The 20,932-nt window shown below is 37.6% G+C and overlaps 2 protein-coding genes across 8 annotated transcripts in view; one reads left to right on the top strand and one right to left on the bottom strand.

The window, feature by feature from the left end:
- The window catches only part of LOC139980366 (calcium uptake protein 3, mitochondrial-like), a 118,195-nt gene extending 98,251 nt beyond the window's left edge, over positions 1-19,944 (bottom strand). For all 7 annotated transcript variants that reach the window (XM_071991998.1, XM_071991997.1, XM_071991995.1 and 4 more), the window contains exon 1: positions 19,542-19,944. In XM_071991998.1, the coding sequence (XP_071848099.1) occupies positions 19,542-19,919 (378 nt within the window). In that variant the 5' untranslated portion in view covers positions 19,920-19,944. The remainder of the gene's footprint in view (positions 1-19,541) is intronic.
- LOC139980367 (uncharacterized) overlaps positions 1-20,932 on the top strand; it is a 79,558-nt gene that overhangs the window by 24,853 nt on the left and 33,773 nt on the right. The gene's annotated exons all lie outside the window — the stretch shown is intronic.

A 20,932-nucleotide genomic window follows, 5' to 3' on the forward strand; every position in this document is an offset into this window, starting at 1 on the left:
GTTTCTTGTTGTTCGAGAAGAATTATCGTTTTTGCCCTCTTACAGAAAACTACACATCGAACTCACTTAGTAGTTGTTAACTATGAATGATGTGAGCTATGACAATTGATGAGGAATTAAGTATAGCAGCTAAGCTCTGGTATTTTGTGAATTTAAAATTAAAAATAACATTTGTGGTCCCTTTAAGCTTCGTAAAATAACTGCCTGATTATTCTTTTTAATACTAAAGACTCAAAAAGAAAAACTGTGAAATTGTATATTCATTTAAGGAAGGTGATGAAGGTACTCCCCTATCTTCCCAATAATACCACCCTTCAATATTCCCCTAGACCACCCCCCCCCCTACATCCGCCCATGCAACTTCACTCTGCCCCATTTTACTGTACTTTCAACTCAACCTATCTCAAACACATTCCACCCCGACCCCCTACCAACCCCCTACCAACTCCCTACCAACTCCCTACCAACCCCCTACCAACTCCCTACCAACTCCCTACCAACCCCCTACCAACTCCCTACCAACTCCCTACCAACGCCCTACCAACTACGTCAGCTCAATGAAAACCTAAGAGTGAGGAATCGTGGAATGTCACTGCATAGTTAACTTGACTTTAATAGACAAGCATTTCCATCCAGTCAGGAAGGTGTCTACTGAGACAAAGCCTCATTATACAGAGAATGTAAACAAAGCTTAATCAAAGGACAGTTTGAAGATCCTGAAATTCCCATTTGAATGACAAAGGGGGATATGGACTGAACCTATTTGAAATTAGCAACACAGACACTCTAATCATGTTTACCTTTATCACACAAGGAGTCATGTCCACCCACTGTAATCCAGCTTTTGCTTAAAATAATAGCCGTTATCACTGTTGAAACACAATTAGCATTCCTCATTCAAGCCTCAATGTGTTCTGAAAGTCTTTATGTCCACACAGAGCTGTGAATCAAACCAGGATTTTCACAACCCCAAAAAAGAAACAGGAAAAAAGAGAAAAAAAGAGAATTATGTTAGCAATGAGATCTTGGTTTAAGCTCTGCTTGTACAAGTACCCACAAATCTGAATGAGTTTATTTATACCTAAACAAGTAACTGTGTGATTTCAATGGTGTGAACAGTTATACATACATGTGTGTGTCAAATGATGTAAAAAAAGAGATTTCTCTCAGGTCATTCATAGCCTCCCTTCCTTCCCCTCCCCCCCCCCCTCACCAACAAGAAAAGTCTCATCATTAATTTCATCAACATAGGATGATGATATCATATAATTTAACATAAAACTTGTTGCTTCACTACAATTAAAGATCTTGTTTGAGATATTATTAACTGCATTTACAGATCTAGTAGTTGGATATTGTTCTAAGATGATCATAAGTTATTTGTTATATCCTAAAACATGTAACCCCCTCCTTCCCCCACCCCCCCCCTCCCCATTTCCTTTCTATTAGTCTCTCAAAGAAATATTTTACTTCTGCTAAATTCTAAGTGAACAATACTTTATAAAAGAGCAGAACTTTAGGTAAATATTGTACATACATACACATACTATACATACACATACATACACACACTGTATGTCAAACAACTGAGCTGCCTATCAGACAAAATTTTCCAAATATTTGGACATGAAATTCTTGTTTTCTGATGGCCTGCTTGGACAAAGGGAAGCAAAACTGATGTGAGATTGTTCGCTGCATCTAATTGCTGTGAGATCGGTCGCCCCAGTTGGAAACTCTCTAGTAAGGGGGGAATATTTGACAAGAATGAAAAACAGTGGTAAACCACAGGAAGTGGTTCACAGTAATTCTGCCTGCAGTTACCTCTAATAAGATTGAGAAATATTAGCTCCCAGGAACTAATCCTCACCAATTTGTCTTGCTTAATCAGAGACATCAAACGTAGAGGGGAAGCCATCTGACTTATTTTAGTTTTTCTACTTCTCGAAGGTTAATCGGAGGTGTGAGCTCCAAAAGTCTGAGGGGACCGAATTTGAGGACAAATTCTCTGAATTTCAACTTTTTATATTTATACTTTTTTGATTGATGGAGGTTTGGAAGATCCATGAAAACCAGATTTTGAAGTTTTGAAGATATTATTCTGAAAGTAACTTTGTTGTATTTTAATTTGAAACTATCTTTTGATTTAGCAAGGAGGGTTGGGATGACAGTTATGTGGAAGGATAGGTTGGAGAGGGGTAATCGGGGTGTGCACATGGGCCTGTTGTATTTTATATGCCAAGGCAAAATACATGAAGAGATTGGTCTACAATCGCAATTTAATTGACCTCGAAGGAAAAAATTGCACTTTGAGTATTAAAATGCTGAAATGATCATGCCATCCAAACGACCTCGGAGAAAGCGTTGAGATACAGAACTTTGTAATGGGGGTCATCAATGTTTCTATCGAGGGAGCTGTTGCATCAGTCCGAACGTGCAATGTCTATACTGTTGACATGATTAAAACAACAGGTTTTGGGCTGTGACCCAAAAGAGGTTCAATTTATATGAGTTCAGTGCTGGAAAATGTATATCAATAATTTTTTTAAGGTAAGTAAGATTATTATGTATCGTCTTCACTTAGAAACCCCAACACTTAATAGCTAGAAGAGAGCAATCAAGTATGTACAATGCACAATGTGCAGTAACATATTGGCCCTCCCACCTTCTCCTCCCAATCCCCCCTTCCCCTCCCCATCCCCTATCCCCCAACCCAAGCAGTTCAAATAAAAGGTTTGCACACCTGTAGGTTAAAGTCTGTAGGTCATAATGACTCGTTCATAATATATCGAACGGTTTGATATATCTAGAGGGCGCCAGGGCGATAAATTACAATGACACAATCATGAGTCGCATCCAGTACAAACACTTGAGATCACACTGTACAGCAGTACTATTACGACTCATTCAAGTTTGATGACTTCTCTCATCACCTTTGGATTGATATCTTCTCTAAATTCATCCTTCACCGTCCACCTAGGAATCTAAAGTAAACCTATTCTCTGCTGTACCCGTCATTACATCGTCCATTCAAGAAAATTAATACAGCCTTCAAGTGAAAGTCTGGTTCTTTTTGTATGTGTGAGTTAGTGAGTGTGTGTGTTTGTTTTGCTTCTTCTTTTATTATATAGATATACACAACAAACAACAAAAGCAATAGCCTCAATTAGTCACAAAAGTGCGGGAAGGAAATTGATCCCACTCGACTCTGTCACTGTCAGAAAATGGAGAGTCCGCTGAGTTCTTCTATCCAAAAGGGTCTTCTTTCGGTCATTTTGGACCTCAAGAGGGAGTCCTCAAGTGTCTATGACTCACAATGAAGAAACAAGTACTTAAATTCCTACCATAAAAAAAAACCCATTCTGTTTGAGAATAAACAAAACAGTTGCGTCAGGGGTATTTTTTTTTTTAACCATCCTTACAAAAGGTCACACAAGCATAGTCACAAGCTTGTTACAGCTTGAATGTAGCTGAAACTGGTAGATAGAGCAATTATAGTGTCAAGTATATCCCAAAGTCTGTTCACGTTACTACTAATTATCCCATCCATCCAGACTTGTGATCCCTACTACTGTATGAGGGCTTACATATGTGTTACCTGCTACATGTAGCTATCATAATACAAAACAATGACACGTAGTCTTTATACAAGGAAGAAAATTTCTTTGTCACATACCACAAATTATTTTCTCATAACGTCATCTAACGTCTAAATGGCATCCACAAACCTAAAGTTTATTTTCCTTGTTTTTTTTATTCTTCTGCTCTTTCTTCTTCTTCTTCTTCTTCTTCTTCTTTCTGAAAGAAACTTCAGAGATGGTCTTACAACGCAACCCGGGTGTTAATTTCCTTGATTCAACATAGGCTATTCTATTCTATTTAACCTTGTAATCTATAAACTTGTTCATCAGAGGGCCAAATCTCCCCCTCTCTCTTTTGGGGTACATCCAAAGCAACCAAAAAAACCAACAAAAAAAAAAGTTTAAGTTGTCCCTTTGAACACAAGATATCAGGAAAGAAGATGTCTTACTCTTAAGCCCTTGACAAACCCACCTCTCAAAGGGCTTTGGTGTTTGCTCCGAAACAAAACGCAGATAATTAAAAGCGTAAACCTCTCGATGCACAAAGACGCTGAGGCCGCATGTCTGGCAAATCCTTATCCCATTCTCGAGTTAGATTTGCTCAAAGTATGTATCTTTTATGTCCGACCACTCTCGGCTGATGCCACGGCAAATTGACACAGTGGGTGGTAATACCGTGTGCCTTTACGGTACCCTTTCAACCATGCCGGTACCATTTGCTACTGTATGTTAGCCCAGGAATTCTTGTTCTTATATACAATCTGAGCGGCATGCCGTCAAAAGTACATAACTCGCCCGCGTGATTATCATTCCAAGAGATCAACCTATTGTCTTTGAGTAAACTTTTCTTATCTAGTTTTTTTTTAATCCTCTTTCTTTTTCTTTTTTCTTCTTCTTCTTCTTCTTCATCTTCATCTTCTTCCCTGCTTTTTTTTTTCGTATGTGTGTGTGTGTGTGTGTCTCGTTACATTTCACCTGCGTCCAAAAATCGTCATGACTACCAGGGATGACATAATCAATACACACTAACACACGCCTGCATAAGAAGCTGCTGCTAGGTACCCGCCCGACATACAGTCCGCATTACAGGATTTATTCCAACGGACGTATTTGGTTTGCTTGTGAATTTTGTCAAGTAGTTAACTGGAGACAGAAACATTCTTTCTAGTCTAGCGTCTCTACATTATCCTCACCGTGACTCACTGACGGACAATGAATATAGGTCGGTATTTACTCATCCCCCCCCCCCTTCTGAGTTGTACCTGATCATAAAACAATAAATAATCATCACTGGTTAAGTTTCAATGATTTAATCACACTAAAATCGGTGAAAACTGTGATGCTCATAACACCATATATCATTGTACAACTGTGATGCTCATAACACCATATATCATTGTACAACTGTGGTGCTCATAACACCATATATCATCGTACAAACCATGGTGCACATAACACCATATATTATCGTACAAACCGTGGTGCTCATAACACCATGGATTATCATCATAGACTGCATAATGCAACCTTTGCCATCATTGTCCTCCATCGAAATATTTGAACGTCCTATTTCCATCACTTTTATGAAAGATGCAGATCTGTTTTAGAGAGGTGACTTGAGGCACAAAAGTTTGAAAATGATGAAGATCAATAGTAAACATTGCTATAATCAGTCCAGGTTGTATTACTGATTGCCTTTATAAATAATTGTAGAAATTTAGAAGAAAATATGAAGAACTTCAGGGTCATCAATCAAAGTGGCTGAACTAACTAGTCTAATCCACTCACCATTAATCAGTTTAACTCAGATGCAGTACAAAACTCTGTTAAAAAGTTTATAATGTACTGCCAAAAAAATGATCATGATCATTATAAAAGTATTAATCATAATGAAAGTGTGTTCCAGGAAAATTACTAGTACTTCAGAATAAAAGTTTGTCATTGATACTTTGCTGTACAACAAGATACTCAATGAAATAACACCGACTTTTTTTATCATCTACTGAAATTCATATTAAAGAGAGTAACTTTCAGGGTTATGTGGCAACCTCAGTGTCTAAATTTCTCTTGAATATTTTTTCTGTTTTAATTAACGATAAATTTGTGAATATTATGGAGCCTGAGGGACTGTTAAATGATTGTAAACATGACCGTATATATCATTTTTGTACATCTTACGTGTGCCTTCATTTCTTATTCAATGCACAAATATCGTTTATGACGCACCACATGCAAAGATTTCAAACAAAAGACATTTGATTGAAATTTATACAGCAATCCTTGCCGGTCTTGAAAATCACCATTTTATAGATGCACAGAAAAGCTGAATTAAAGAAAAGAACAGGAAGAAAGAAAAAATCTCATCCCAATGAGTTTCATAGTGTATTGACTAACTTGAAGGTTAAATTGATCAATGAGCCATAAATGCGGAGAGGATCAAGGCCAGTGTCAAGAATTTAACAATGTATCATTTTGGTGAATGCATACCAGACTTAAGTGGGGGGTACTGTCTGAACCTCTACCACAAATTATGCAAAGAACTTGAAGAGAAACATTAACCTCTCTCCCTAAGCCATAGCATGTGTATCTTTTGTTCTCCAACCCGATATAATTTTCGGCAGTGGATTAAACCACAAAAAGTATAAATCATAAACGGTGTGGATATGTCCGACCAATGCCATAACTGTAGAAACGTTATGCCCAGATATGTGCACTCAGATGATGTATGTAGATGAGTGAGCGTTACCTACTAAACATGAGCCAGAATGTTACAAAAGAAAAAATTTATGACATTATAAAGTATAAGTGAGAATGATGAAGTAATGGCGACACTTTCCAGTTTCCCAAGGATATTTTAGAAAATGTAGCTTCTTTCAAAGGGTTGTGCATGAATGGAATAACTTGTCAGAATGGGTTGTTAGTTCTGATTCTGTGCTGTCTTATAAGAAAAAAATTGATATTTTCTTTACTAAGAGTGGTCATATGTAATAGGTTTAAGGGTGCACTTTTTAGGCTATTTATTTATTTTTATATATTTTTATTTTATGTATTATAACTTTATTATTATTTTTTCTAAATTAGATATATATACCACACTTTTCAAGTTTCATTCTAGCTGTTTATAGATCACTGCTTTACATGATACAGATTACTCAAGTCAATAATTCTGTTTACCTCATTCTGGTTTTGATCAACTGGGGAGCTTCTTTTTTTTTCTTCTCACCAGTTCTAACTACTTTTCATTTATTCAAGAAAGGTTTTGTTGAAGAGTTAAGCAAGCTGGAATCCCCAATAATGACTCAGTGGGAAAGTATGCACTCAACAGTGCTTGTAACTATCTATTGATAAAAGATTCCACCATAAGGTTTCACATCAATCCTGTTTTCATGATCTTTGAGAATTGACAAAATATTTAAAGAGAAGTCGTCTTTCTTAAAACACAATTTGTTTTTTTTCTCTCCCTTTCTCTCTCTTTCTCTTCTTTTCTTAATTTCTTCTTTTTTTGGTTCTTTCCTGGACTTAGCATTAACTGAAAATACACACATAACTTTGTCCTTAAGATAATATAAAAGGTCCCATGGGTTTAACAAAAGTGTATATACCTTGGAGTCCTAAGTGATTTGGAATCTGTATAAGTGCTCAGTAAATTAATCCCCTGTGACACCTTTACCTCTATTTACCAGGTTAGGATATATATATATATATATATATATATATATATATATATATATATATATATATATATATATATATATATATATATATATATATATTATTCAGAGTTTCACACGTTGAGCGATCATCAGACATATTTCGGTGGCCAAACCTTCAAGTCGTTTTAAAACTCTTGTTGAGGGGGAAATGCTCAGGATGTACACAAGATTGATTGGACAGACGGATTATTACTGATAACTGTACATGTTATTAAGTGCTATAACTGGAGGGCACATGTATAATTGTCTTCCCTTATATACCTCGCTGATTACTTGTAATTATTTTTTCAGTTCAGTCTTTGATTGCAAGAAGGCATAGATCCCTATTGCCCTTGACCTGAAATCTATAGACAAGGACACCGACTGGTTTTCGGAAGGAGCTACGATTATTTTCAGTTTACTTGTAATTAGGCTCGAGCAAGAAATATGAGTATGAAGTCCATTAAATGATTTGTCAATGTCGTGCCTTCCAGTTGATATGTAACTTTATTTTTTTTTTCCGTCACATTTAATGGTATAGTTAATCCAGCTGTCGGTTATGACCGTGAGGTATCTCTCTTGTCCATTTGAAAGGGAACAGATCATCCTACTGTACCTACACATTGATTTTTGGCTGAAGGTTAGTGTCAGCCAGATACTGTTAGCTGTGTGTGTGTGTATTTTGAAAAATCAACAGATATATGTTCTTAGGTTCTTTAATAGCCAAGAAAGCCAGGAAGCTCAGTATGTTTGACTTGGGAAACAGTTTAAGTTTTGGTACACTGTAATAAATACACAAAACTAGTGAGCTTGATTGGAGAGATTTACAAACAGACAAGAAGTCTGAGACAAAGGCTGTCACTACAATGGTGGTGCATTGTATCTCCTCTTGTTGTTTCTTTAACGTCCTTACTTTTTATTAGTAAGCACTGGAATGCATTTCCCTCTCTTGTCATGGGGTGGCACAGAAGAGGGGCACTGTAAGAGTACTTGAGATAAGAAAAGGAATCAGAGGAGTAGGATATTATCTGCTCCTGCATTCATTATGTCACACTCCTACTTTCAAGACTACAATAGCACCCAGATAACAATAGGTTCTTCATGACAATGGAGGTTACAGTTACTCTTTATTCCCCCCAACAGAATTACTCTTTTCAAAGGGGGTCATTATCATGCTTTTCAGTACCTCTACTAAAACCTGTCAATTGGCCAGATTTTGATTTGTCAGGGGGTGGGATTTTCGACACCTTACCTGCTTATGAATACAACTGAGGATATTCAAACAAGCCAGTGATCTACAATAGGCAAGTGTCAGACAACTTGTCTCCAGTGTAAGTTGGCTGAAGTAGATGTCATAGACGAGGATAGGTAGAGGAGGACAATTGCTCTTGAATGACTGTGTGTTTGTTAGTACAGTGACCAGTGACAATGGACAATTGCTGAGGTGGTGCTACAACATGCAGGTAGGGTAGGCAGTTGAATAGATGAGATAATTAATGTAACTTTACCACATTGGTAGAACAATTAGTCATGATTAGCTCATGTAGAAAACATGGTACTTACAGTGCCAGACTTGCCTTTACTCAATGAGTCCTTACTCATACATACTCAATGAGTCCTTACTCGTACATACTCAATAAGTCCTTACTCGTACAAACTCAATAAGTTCTTACTCGTACATACTCAATGAGTCCTTACTCGTACATACTCAATGAGTACTTACTCGTACATACTCAATGAGTCCTTACTCCTACATACTCAATGAGTCCTTACTCCTACATACTCAATGAGTCCTTACTCATACATACTCATCAGTCCTTTCTCATACATAGTGATGAGTCCTTACTCGTACATACTCATGAGTTCTTACTCATACATACTCTATGAGTTCACACTCATGCACACTCATCAGTTCTTACTCGTACATACTCATCAGTGCTTTCTCATTCATACTGATGAGTCCGTACTCGTACATACTCATGAGTCCTTACTCATACATATTCCATGAGTACTTACTCGTACATACTCAATGAGTTCTTACTCATACATACTCAATGAGTCCTTACTCATACATACTCATGAGTCCTTACTCATACATACTCAATGAGTACTAACTCATACATACTCAACAAGTCCTTACTCGTACATACTCAATGAGTCCTTACTATACTCAATGAGTCCTTACTCCTACATTCTCAATGAGTACTTACTTGTACATACTCAATGAGTCCTTACTCGTACATACTCAGTGAGTCCTTACTCACACAAACTCAATTATTCCTTACTCATACATACTCATGAGTCCTTACTCATACATACTCTATGAGTTCACACTCGTACACTATACTCAACGAGACCTTACTCGTACATACTCAATGAGTCCTTACTCGTACATACTCAATGAGTCATTACTCGTACATACTCAATGAGTCCTTACTCGTACATACTCAATGAGTCATTACTCGTACATACTCATGACTACTTAGTTCTCTCTAGAGACACAAAAGCTAGCTCTAGTACTATTGTTGTGAGGAGACAGGTAAGTTAGGCAAGCAAGGAATTAATATTCATAGGCACACAAAATTATTCACACAAGCATACACACATCTACTGCAAAGTTGAACCGAAAAAACATTACAAGGTTTGATGAACATTCAGTCACACAAATGCATCGCCCTTTACCCCCTCTCACCCTAATTTTGTCGACCTGCGGCACTCTCTCTCTCTAGCATGATTCTAGACAAGATGTCTGATTGAACTGGTGGCTCGACAGGGCACGCATGCAACCATGAAAGTGAACCCATGTTAACAACGACGACACTTATTAAATAGACTATGAATAGCCACTGTCTGTCAGGATTCGGTAATTGGGTCCCACTTTGAATTATTGTCTTGATTGAGAGAGCCTTAAAGGAGGTCAACAAGCCCGTCTATGCTGAGGGAGTTATATTATCCTAGAGGAGTTACTTCTCCCAGTTGGAACAAAGAGAGAGGATTTAGATTTAGATTTTTAAAACACCCAAGTTTCTGACAATGATTTTCCCCAGTCATATCTTGCACGCTTTATAAGCAGTTTTCTTGTATTGGTCGTGTTCTGGAAAATGTTTAACACCAGATTTTCGAGTTACCGATCCCATGATACTAATCAACATTCCCCCCCCCCCCCTTTCGCCTCAAATTGCTCCGTTCAAACATCAATCGCCGCTACCCATGAGAAAAAACTCACACAAGGGTGAATGGAATCCCTTTAAACAAACTTAGTTTTCCTATTTGACAGTTGTTTACTGCCGGACAAATTCCGTGCATGAATTACATTTCATACCAAACTGCCTCATATTTTTGTCGTCATCGTCCACAAATATAAATGGACGGTAAGCTGAATAGTTCACTGTGGTAAGTCCCTGGCTCAGGGTGTCCCCTTTCTGGATCCTATCGTGAATTGCAAATCTCCAAATGAAACTGTTTGAGTCGCGGTCTTGGTGGGTGGTGATAAGACCATACCACAGAATGTAAGCTCATGACCGTATAAACCATTAAGCTATCAAAACAGCTCTGAAACCAACTTCCTAATACTGCATGTAACATCCATTTGGTTTTTGTTTCTTCTTTTTAGATCTTCTTGCACACTGTCTTCCTTTTGCAGTCCAGGAGTTAAAAAAAAGTTCTTGTCTCAACCAAAACAATGTCACTTGTTTCTATACTGTATCTTTGTTAATAAGAATTGATGGGCTATTTCTAGTTTTTTCTTACAAGATCAAATTTATGTGAAACTTGACAGGCTTAAGGAGCATCAGAAATGTTCTCATGTGGAGATTTACAAAACAGATCCATCAAATTAAACTGACACAGAAATTTATAAACCAGCCATGTCAAAACTATTCAACAGGAGGGGTGACACACTACAAGGTATTTTGCCTTTATTATCAAAGCCAAGGAGAATAGAGAGAGATGTGACAGGGAAAAAAAAAGATGGCATTGTAACAGATTCGTGTTACTATGTGACCTAGTTTGGTGCTTCGATTGAGTGACACTGGATACTTCTACTCATGGTTAGACTAGCGATGGCCTGGTGCCTCCAAAACTGAAAACATTTTGAATTTATGAGTTTTAATAGGATGGCACTTAAGTACCTACTGTAAGCAAGAAGTCCTTTTAAGGAACTTTGCCACATACATTGCTGTATGTGACACAGTGTGCCATATACATTGCTGTATGTGACACAGTATGCCACATACATTGCTGTATGTGACACAGTGTGCCACATACATTGCTGTATGTGACACAGTATGCCACATACATTGCTGTATGTGACACAGTATGCCACATACATTGCTGTGTGTGACACAGTTTGCCACATACATTGCTGTATGTGACAAACAAACAAATTCATGCCAATCTACCTAGACCCCCCTCTGAAAATTGTTAATTCCATGCCAGGGGTACGCTTGCACCAACCCACTTCCTCTGGGTCAATACTCACCTCTTCCTTCTAAATCTACCACTCTGCTGAAAATCTAATATATACCTGTTACTTTTCTCCAGATTTATATTGTCTAAAGCTCTCATCAATGATCGTTATTTGTTTCTTCGGGACATTTTTCCGTACATGCACACAAATGCATACCGCTTTAACTCATGAGGCCACATTAAACAAATTAGGTCTCTTAATTTACCAGACTCTAATCATTTTGACATCTATATTATTAAAAATTGTCTCTATTTAAAACTCTCATCAATGAAGATCTCATCACGGTACGACGTGTGATTGACCTTGCAAATTGCAGACCTCTATTATTTCATTTATAATATGTCTTTTTTTTCAATTGGGGGAATTTCTGCCACGCATACAATGGTAATAATGTACTATGGTATACTTGAATGTTAGAATCCCGGCTGTATCCAACACCTAGATGCATCATGCAAGCTCCCAACAATCTGGAAGTAATTTTGGAGGCAGGATTTTTGGGAGAATCCAAGATTCAGCATACATGTACAGGGATGTGCCCATGCTGGGCGGCACTGGGCAGCCCCGCCCAGCACTAAAAATTACCGCCCAGCACTGTCTTAAAAATCCCGCCCAGCACTATTTTCATCTAAAATTCTGACATTCCTAACAATATATTTCACCAAAAAAAATTTCAAATGTAAATTGTTAGCAAAACTAGTGTATGTGCTTAAAAAGCTACACAAGTGCCAGCATTTGGCATCTGAGCACCTTCAAAAATCGAAAAAAATTCTCAAAGGGGAGGGGGACACCTCCTCCCCCTTAGACCCCTCCCCCAGGACGGTGATCAGTATACCCGGCACTCAGGAAATCCTGGGCACATCCCTGCATGTGCATACAGTATGTACATATATAAACATATTCTACACCACCTAATAGTTCATCAGCAATATCAACCATACAAAGTCTACAGTAGCTAGACCACGTGCAGGGATTAATTTTGAGTGCCCAATTCATTTTCCATAGCTCACTAAATGAAGGCTATGAACTTTTGCCTCATTTATAAAGTACTATCGTTCTGTGCTACAAAAATATCTGATAGCCATCTTTGCACCTGTACGTATATATCTATTTGCTCATTTTGCAATATAGCAGTTTGCGCATGCGATTCCGGAAGAACTACGTATTGACTGCAGCAGGGGAAGGAAATGAAAGTTCAAACTTGCTTTCGTGGGAATAAACGTCACACTCAAGGAAACTCTGCACGGTTGCTACATGTTGTAATATTTAATTCTGTTTTTTTGGACTCCCAAACGAGTGAACTTAGACAATGGGAAGGCACAAGCAGTTGGTACATTGATCCGTTATCTTTCCTCGAGTGACTCAACCAACAGTACCTCGCCTTCCTGTTGTTGTTTATACACCAAGGCAAACTTTCTCCATAGGTGGAAATGGTGATGGAAATCGCATGCATTGTTTTCAGAGTTTCGGCGATTGTTCAAATTGTGTGCACGAGGAAAAAGGTTTGACAAGGACGTTTCAGAGTTCGGACGTCAGTCATTTGCAGAATGGGAGAGAGAGGGAAAAATGGTAACAAATAGAAAGAGAAAAAGACAAACATGTGAGAGAAAGATAAAAAAACATTCCAAATTTTCCAATTGAGATAAGTGCTACCCCACAGGCAAAGCAATCACTCTAAAGAAAACGTGCTCTTAAAACTTTGTTTTCCCGATAAAACAAGAAAGTGTCCCCCTAAAAATATCACAGCATCCAAAGAAATGGTAAATTTGAATAAAAATAAAAAAAAGGTAAGTACCTCTTAAAGCAGTTGATTTCAGTTTGAAAGATGTTATAATTTCACAAATATACGGCACACAATCTTGCCTCATTGCAGCTTCATGTCAAGAATAAGCAAATTTCTTCTATCAAAATCATTATTTCATTAATGCAAAAAGTCATTCTTGCATTTTTGTCTTGCACAAAAAAATTGAGCTCTCAAAACCAGCTTTGTCGGACAACCATCTACTGCAGAAAACTACTTCGCTAGAATACTCTTCAATCACATACTGTAATATGTAAAGAATCGAGGCACCATATATGGTACAGTATAAATAACAAGACTTTAGACGAAATCGGTTTGAATATTCACGAGTGACAGGCTTACCTGTCTCTTCACAAACCTTATTATAACTGAAGATACTACTGCTCGAGTAGATACCTTGCCTGGAGCAATCAGAGAACGTTGTGGTATCACTGTTCACCCTTAAGTAACTAACTGGCCACTTCTGATCGCCCAGGCACCATCTTATTTCTTATATCTACAGTATATCTATTTATATATATTATGATTATTTATTACTATTTAAGCAACCATTTTGCCAAGGTCCTATCAAATAGGTAGCACGTTAACATCACACACTGTTGCCTTAGACTAAAGAATTGGTACAAATGCAGGACATGAATACTATGAGAGCAAAACTGCGGCTGCTTTAAGTACAGCTTTGAGCTTTACCCTTCTTTAGGCTAAGTAACGTTTGCATCTCGGGAGGAAGACAAAAACTGTTCCATTTGGAGAAGGGAAAAAAAAAGAAATTTGAAACTTCCAATCACAAATTATGCAATCCATGATAAAATATAGAAATATTTTGAAAGTAGAAATGTCCAGATTATCCTGACTTTGTGTCCCAAGGGGATAACCACCACTGAATGACTGCGAGTCATATCAGTATTCCTTGACAAGTTGTGGGGCATTTAGTCTTGACTTCTGACAAGAATTATGATATATGTCTTATGTACTACTCGATGTTGATCCTAAAGTATGCCTACTGTAGCTGTTTACTATTCAAGAAAACTGTTGACAGCCAGGGGAGAAATACGTATTTCTATGTATTTCTATGTATGTCTATGTATTTCTATATGTTTTTCTATATATGTATGTATTGTAGGAAGTGCATACGGTACAGGGTTAAGGCATACAATATAGGTCTGGCTGTCACTCTTCACGAAGATGCTTACAAAAGTCTTGAGAAAGTGTCAATCATGTATCACATGGACCACAGCAAATATTGTATAACGTCTCATAGTTCTAGACTTTAAAGTCCTTTCTTTTATCTAAATAACTTGATACTTAAAGGTTGTATAATTTGTATGATAAAATTTGCTCAAATAAAAAAGATTAGACAAAAAGAAACACACAGCAAATCTTGCATGGTAAAGTCATAATGCGACAACTTCAAAGTTATACCCAAGTAGGCCTTCGTTCACTGAACTACTTGGGAGATGGTCATATCAATTTATCAAACGCAAAATGTCTGGAGACCAGATATATGAAATACTACACAGATCAGTAGGTATAAAAAATTTATATGAAAACTAAACTGTAGAAGTGTTATCATACACAATAGCCTGGGTATCCCTCTTCATTGTTTACTTGAGCTATGAATGCTCAATGGATCTACAGCAAAGCTCAGGCAGATAACAAAATGCAGTACCTAGTTAAAAATCACAAAAAGTCCAAATACACCAATGCTATATCAGTTTTTACATGTTTATTTTCTGTAGATTCCAGTACGGTACGGTGAAGAGCCTCGCAATTGAGAGATTTATTTTGTTTTCCAAATGAATCTAGAGTACACTCACAGTTCAACAGAATCTTTGTTTTGTTAACTCACATTTTAATGGCTCCATGAATTATGCCAGTTCCGACCAAAAAGACAAAAACAATATTGTGTTATGAGCTACATCAGTCTACATAATGACACATGTATACTTGCATCCTTAAAAATGTTTGCAAGGGTGTGGGTTAAAACTTAGAACACCCTGTCTAAATAAATTTATACTCCCCAAAAAACTTTCCACAATTTGACTCGACAAACCCTATTCTGAGGCTGGACAACCCACACATCATATGATGCAGACAGCTAATGGTTCAGGGCAATGCCAGGTTTATATTTATGTACCTGACTATATTATTTTATTATCTAAATTCACTTGTTAATGGGCAATGAATAGCGTACTCAAGAAGAGCAAATATTACTATCATAATCTTACCGCTTCCTGAATCTTTTATTTCCAGGGCTCAACAAAAATAAGAAGTGTATATTACGAAATCTACTTTCTTACCTACGTAGGCTTTAAACAAACTCAGAAGTGGAGCTGGTACTAATAACCTCCCCGTTTTGTACTTTTCCGTACCACCTTGTGACTAGAGGGAAAAAATCAGGAGACCCAAGACAAAAGTTGATCATTTTCCTTTTTGATCCTGAAGGCAAAATTAAGTAAAAAAAGAATGGTAAATTTATACTAAATGTTTCTCTAGCCCAATTGACACAAATCTGTAAAGTGAAATACGATCAAAACAAAGTTCGCATTGCCACTTTCCGCCCAGACCAACGTACCAACCTGTGTATTTTCATACATCACCTACACTGTGGTAAAAAAGTAAGGTTACAGTACAAAATATGTCAAATACAGCAGATACTTAATGTGTACAGTATATACTGTGTGTACGGATACTAGGACAATGCAGGCTTAACCAAGCCAAGAACTAAGGTACAGCAGGCCTCCTGCATCTCATGTAAATGGACAACCTGTGTGCACTATTACAAATTTATGTAAGATCGTCTGTCTCAGATAGCCAGCTCTTAGATTTGCTATTAATTTGAAACCTGTCATACATAGATCTTCAGATGATTTGATTGTCTGATACGGTCCGGGATTAAACCGTCTGCGAACATTCTTACATGTATGCCTCTGTACTCGATGATTACCAACTTCACAAAGTTTGTTCCTTTAGATTCACCTGCCAGTAATTATGTTACCTTTTACTATGTAAAGAATAAAGATAGCAAATTGTTTTGTGCTACAGGTCTGTACAGTATGTTATCAAAAACACATTATGCTACTACATTATTATACATGAAAAGGGAAACTTACAATTCATTCAATCAATAGCTAAGAAAATTCTACTTTGGAAACTTATAATCTAACTCTTTGCATGGTCCTCCTGACAACCGAATGTGGTTCAGTTTATTTTTCTATGCAAAAGTTGTATGTAAATCATTCATATGGCCTGACACTGTACATGTATTTGTATTGTACATGTCATTGAAACAACACTTACTGATTCTGCAAAAGAACTTTACACCATGGGGAAAAGGGTCAGAACAGACCTGGGTGAGGGTGACTTGCCCAACGGATGATGAAAAGGCAATGACATTCATCTTCAGAGGAACTAGCCAAAACTATGGATAAGCTAATCAGCAGTTTTGGTCTCCTGTCATGAAAGTGCTGATCCCTCAAATTTCCTATACATGTGCAACATTATACAAGGCTAAAATTACATAATAAATGCTTCAAACTAAATATGTATTTTGCCACTATGGTGTTTGTCTATCTATAGATTTCACCTCTATATGGACTTCCGACATGCAGTCATAGTGCTAGAATATATACAGTACCATACTTACAAAATAAGTCGTGGGGCTGATGTAGGACAGTCCTACATAAATACAGTATATGTCATCCATGCATAGTTCTGAATGTTTCATAACTACTTTATGGCAACAATTCCAGCCTCCCCGTCATAATTTGACAGTCACTTTGATACTTGGTCTTATTTAACTTTACATGATGCACATCATTCTTTTCTACCCATTATGCTAACATTCTATACCACCCGACTCGACACCAAGCTGCACTTGTGCACAAGCTTGTGCACAAGGTTGTGCACAAGTACATATGTGCGTGTGAAGATAAATTTGTCAATGTGCAGAGTGCTTTGTGTGTTCTTGCATACCGAATATTAAAATGCAAATTCATTTGCCCGACTACAAGGATGCATGTTGGTCTTTGCTTAACAGGTACAAAGATAAACCCTTGCTTCAAGTTTAAAATCCTAAAAAGAAATCTATTGCAATTCATGCTTTATTGGCATTGAAGCTTCCTCTTGTAATAGAATACAGTCGCTGGAGAACCTCAGTATCAACTGTGCAGTAATAGATATTGCATATTTAGTGACACTTGGAAGCATACATATAAAGGAATTACCATCATCACTGTCAGCAATAAGTTTATCAAAATTGAAGTAGGTACATGTAAGTATCACATTGAAGCTAGATTGAAATGAACTAAGTCTTTCAGGTCATGATTAATTTAGCAAAAAGTTCATGGTGCTAACTAAGGATAGTACTATACAACCCCGGTCCCACCCCCACCACCCCCATATGCTCTTCACTTTTTCCAAAATTGTTAAATCAAGCAGTCTGTGAGGTAGTTTGGTAGATACCATAGTAGCTAAGTGATTTGAAACAGTTGTGGGAAAGTCTGCAATGGGTACCGTTATTCACGGTACTTTTCGCTGACAAAAAATGGTGCTTTCTGCACATCAAATTTATCAGCGGAAACAACGTTTTGTCAGCGGAAATACCAGGTTTTTTGGGAGGAGCAGAATGACTTACCGAACTGATTAAGTACATTGAAATGATTTAGGAGGGTAGAGAAGGATAGAGTTTGACTGGAGCAGGATAGAACTTGGCTCAGAGACTGTAGATTCTCAGGATAGTTAGTATTTAGTACAATTCACGGTGATAATTCATTTTAGTTAAATAGCGTCACCCTATTTGGCTTTAGTTATCAATATAGCATGAAAAAGGTGAATTCTAGCTGCCGTATGAAACAATTTGGTCTCGCTAAGTTTCATCAAGTAATTTTTAAGCGGACAGCAGTTTAATACTTTACTTATTCCATGATTATGCGGGCCTTCTTTTGCCTTTTACGCTGACCGCGACAGCCTTGTGTTCTTTATGTAATCCCTGATTATACACACCCATCCCTTGTGAGCCTCAACTTGAAGAAAAACAGTGTGTACATGTATATGTGAATAAAAAGTTGGTTTTTTGCATACAGTATAGTCAGTATTGCGAAGTTCGGCATACTGCGAAGTTCGGGCACCCTAAGAAATACACGATTTTCACCATGAAAACCTACAGGAAGAGCCAAATTTCACCAAAAAGTACGAAGCTACAGTTATTTTCTCTCCAAAATGACCCGTGTGCAAGAAATTACTTACATATTTGTCAACAAAATGACGAAGATCTATGAAGTCTGTTATATTACTGAAAAAGCAACTGCGCCACCAATTTTATCACCAGCGCCACACTGTGGGTTGCGCGTCCGAACTTCGCAATACTCTAGCAAGAAATACCAGTTCCACAATCACGAAGAATCTTCTTGGAAAACAACGTGAAAACAGTTTGCAGGAAAGAAAGTTTGGCCGTGTATCGTGCTATAACACAATTCTCCCACCATATGAAGTATATTTTCAAATGATTTATACCAGAAGATTTAGTTTTGGGGTGTTTTAAGTCTTAAGTGGCCGAACTTCGAAGTCACCATCCTACCATAACAGAAACCTGCAATAACCGCTACTCCAACTTTATAACCACTAACTTTATCATATAAGATATTTAGCCTACTTGGAAAAGACTCACAGATGCTAGTATTGGCCTAGGCTAGTATAACTAGCCTGTGCCTAGAAGTAGAAGCCTAGGGTATAGACTAACTTCGATATGCAAGTGTTTTTATTGGACAAGGATATGCTGGGCTCGTCCATGCCTACCTGTCAGTCAATGAATTTACTATTGTAATCAGGAAGGCCGAAGGCTAGCTAACCTTAGTAGCCTAGTAGCAGTATTACTAGTAGTAGTACTACTACAGTACTACTGGGTACCAACCATCTTGCCCTCTAGGCTCTAGCCTACTTCCAAACTGCTGAATACTTTAGAAACCATGTATTACAATCGAAACTTCACTGCAGGAAACACCTACCTTGTTATCTTTCCCTTCACGTGCCTGGACAATTTGTCCAATTGCAAATCTTCCCACACTAGTAGTACTACCACTTGTGGCAGCAGTACTCTTGCATGCTACCTTTCTGTGTTGTTGTGTAGGCTCCCAAAGCATAGGCGTAGGCCTATGTTTAACGTTAGAGATAAGGCTAGCAACATCGGAACGACTCCCTGTGACTTTTTTGTTGTATAACAGGAGAAAAGATCCTCCTCCGACCGCTGTTGCACCTGATAAGACTCCTATCGTCCACAATTTTCGACTCGCACCATTATTAACACTTGTGTAAGTTCGAACCAGCTGCAAATTGCCATTATACATACGAGGACATCTCAGTAAAAGTTTTGGTGCGGCCGCCATATTGAATACCGCCCTCGAATTGAAGGTGTCACGGTAGAAAAATCCCTTCCTTCAGAGCGAACTTAACTTTCGTTTGCTGTAAGCGCTTTCATATTTAATGAGCTAAACAAGGAGTGTGGGAAGGCATGATTTTGAAGGAACAAATGGCTCCAGCACAGTTGTAATGACTTATTTTTATGTTTATCAACTTTAGAATTTTAGCCATTACCAAAATACGAGAACTTAAATGACACTTTGCGCCGATGCACTCATGCTACTTCTAAACTATTCATATTTATTCACTTTTATAGACAGGCCTAATGTAGAAGGAAATGATAAGTCTTGTCTTTTACATTGCTTGTAGTTTAAGGTAAATGTCACAACACTCGCATGGCGCTTCATTGGGCCAACACTAGTAATCTGAAAACATTTTTAAAAGATCTATAGGCGACAGGCACTTGCCGAGGGGACTGAGGGGGGGGGGGGCTGACAAGTTGTGCATGAATAAGTAGATGTCAAGATATCAGTGACATAAATAATTTGAGAACGCATAACTCCCTCCGAATCCCTCCCTTGTGGCTCGCCATGCACTTGATTGGACAAAATATGTCCTGTGTCTTTCCATGCAGCTGAACAAGAAAGCAACTAAGAAATGGAACATTAAATTTGAAGTTCCTTATAAAATTTGTATTGTTACAACATCCGATCATCACATCACCAAGTTGGTTGGTAAACTTTACGAGCTCTATCTAAATTAAACGTTATCAGTACTAGCTCCAAATATTCTAAAAAGTGAAAAAACGGTCTCACTCTTTCCAAATTCTACAAGCATTTGACTACCACCATCAGTGCATTTTTTTTTCTCTTATCTCAAACATGAAAATAACTCCTATCAATGTCTTGAAGTAATTTTGGAGGTTCAAAGATTCGCCAAGAAAAGACCTTTTGAAAACATTTTCAGCAATTTATAGCACGCTAAAATTAGGGCCCAATATTGATGACCATTTATAATACGTTTGCGTGCATGTAGGTAG

The sequence above is a fragment of the Apostichopus japonicus genome, chromosome 14, assembly GCF_037975245.1.
Source record: "Apostichopus japonicus isolate 1M-3 chromosome 14, ASM3797524v1, whole genome shotgun sequence".
Taxonomy (NCBI): domain Eukaryota; kingdom Metazoa; phylum Echinodermata; class Holothuroidea; order Aspidochirotida; family Stichopodidae; genus Apostichopus; species Apostichopus japonicus.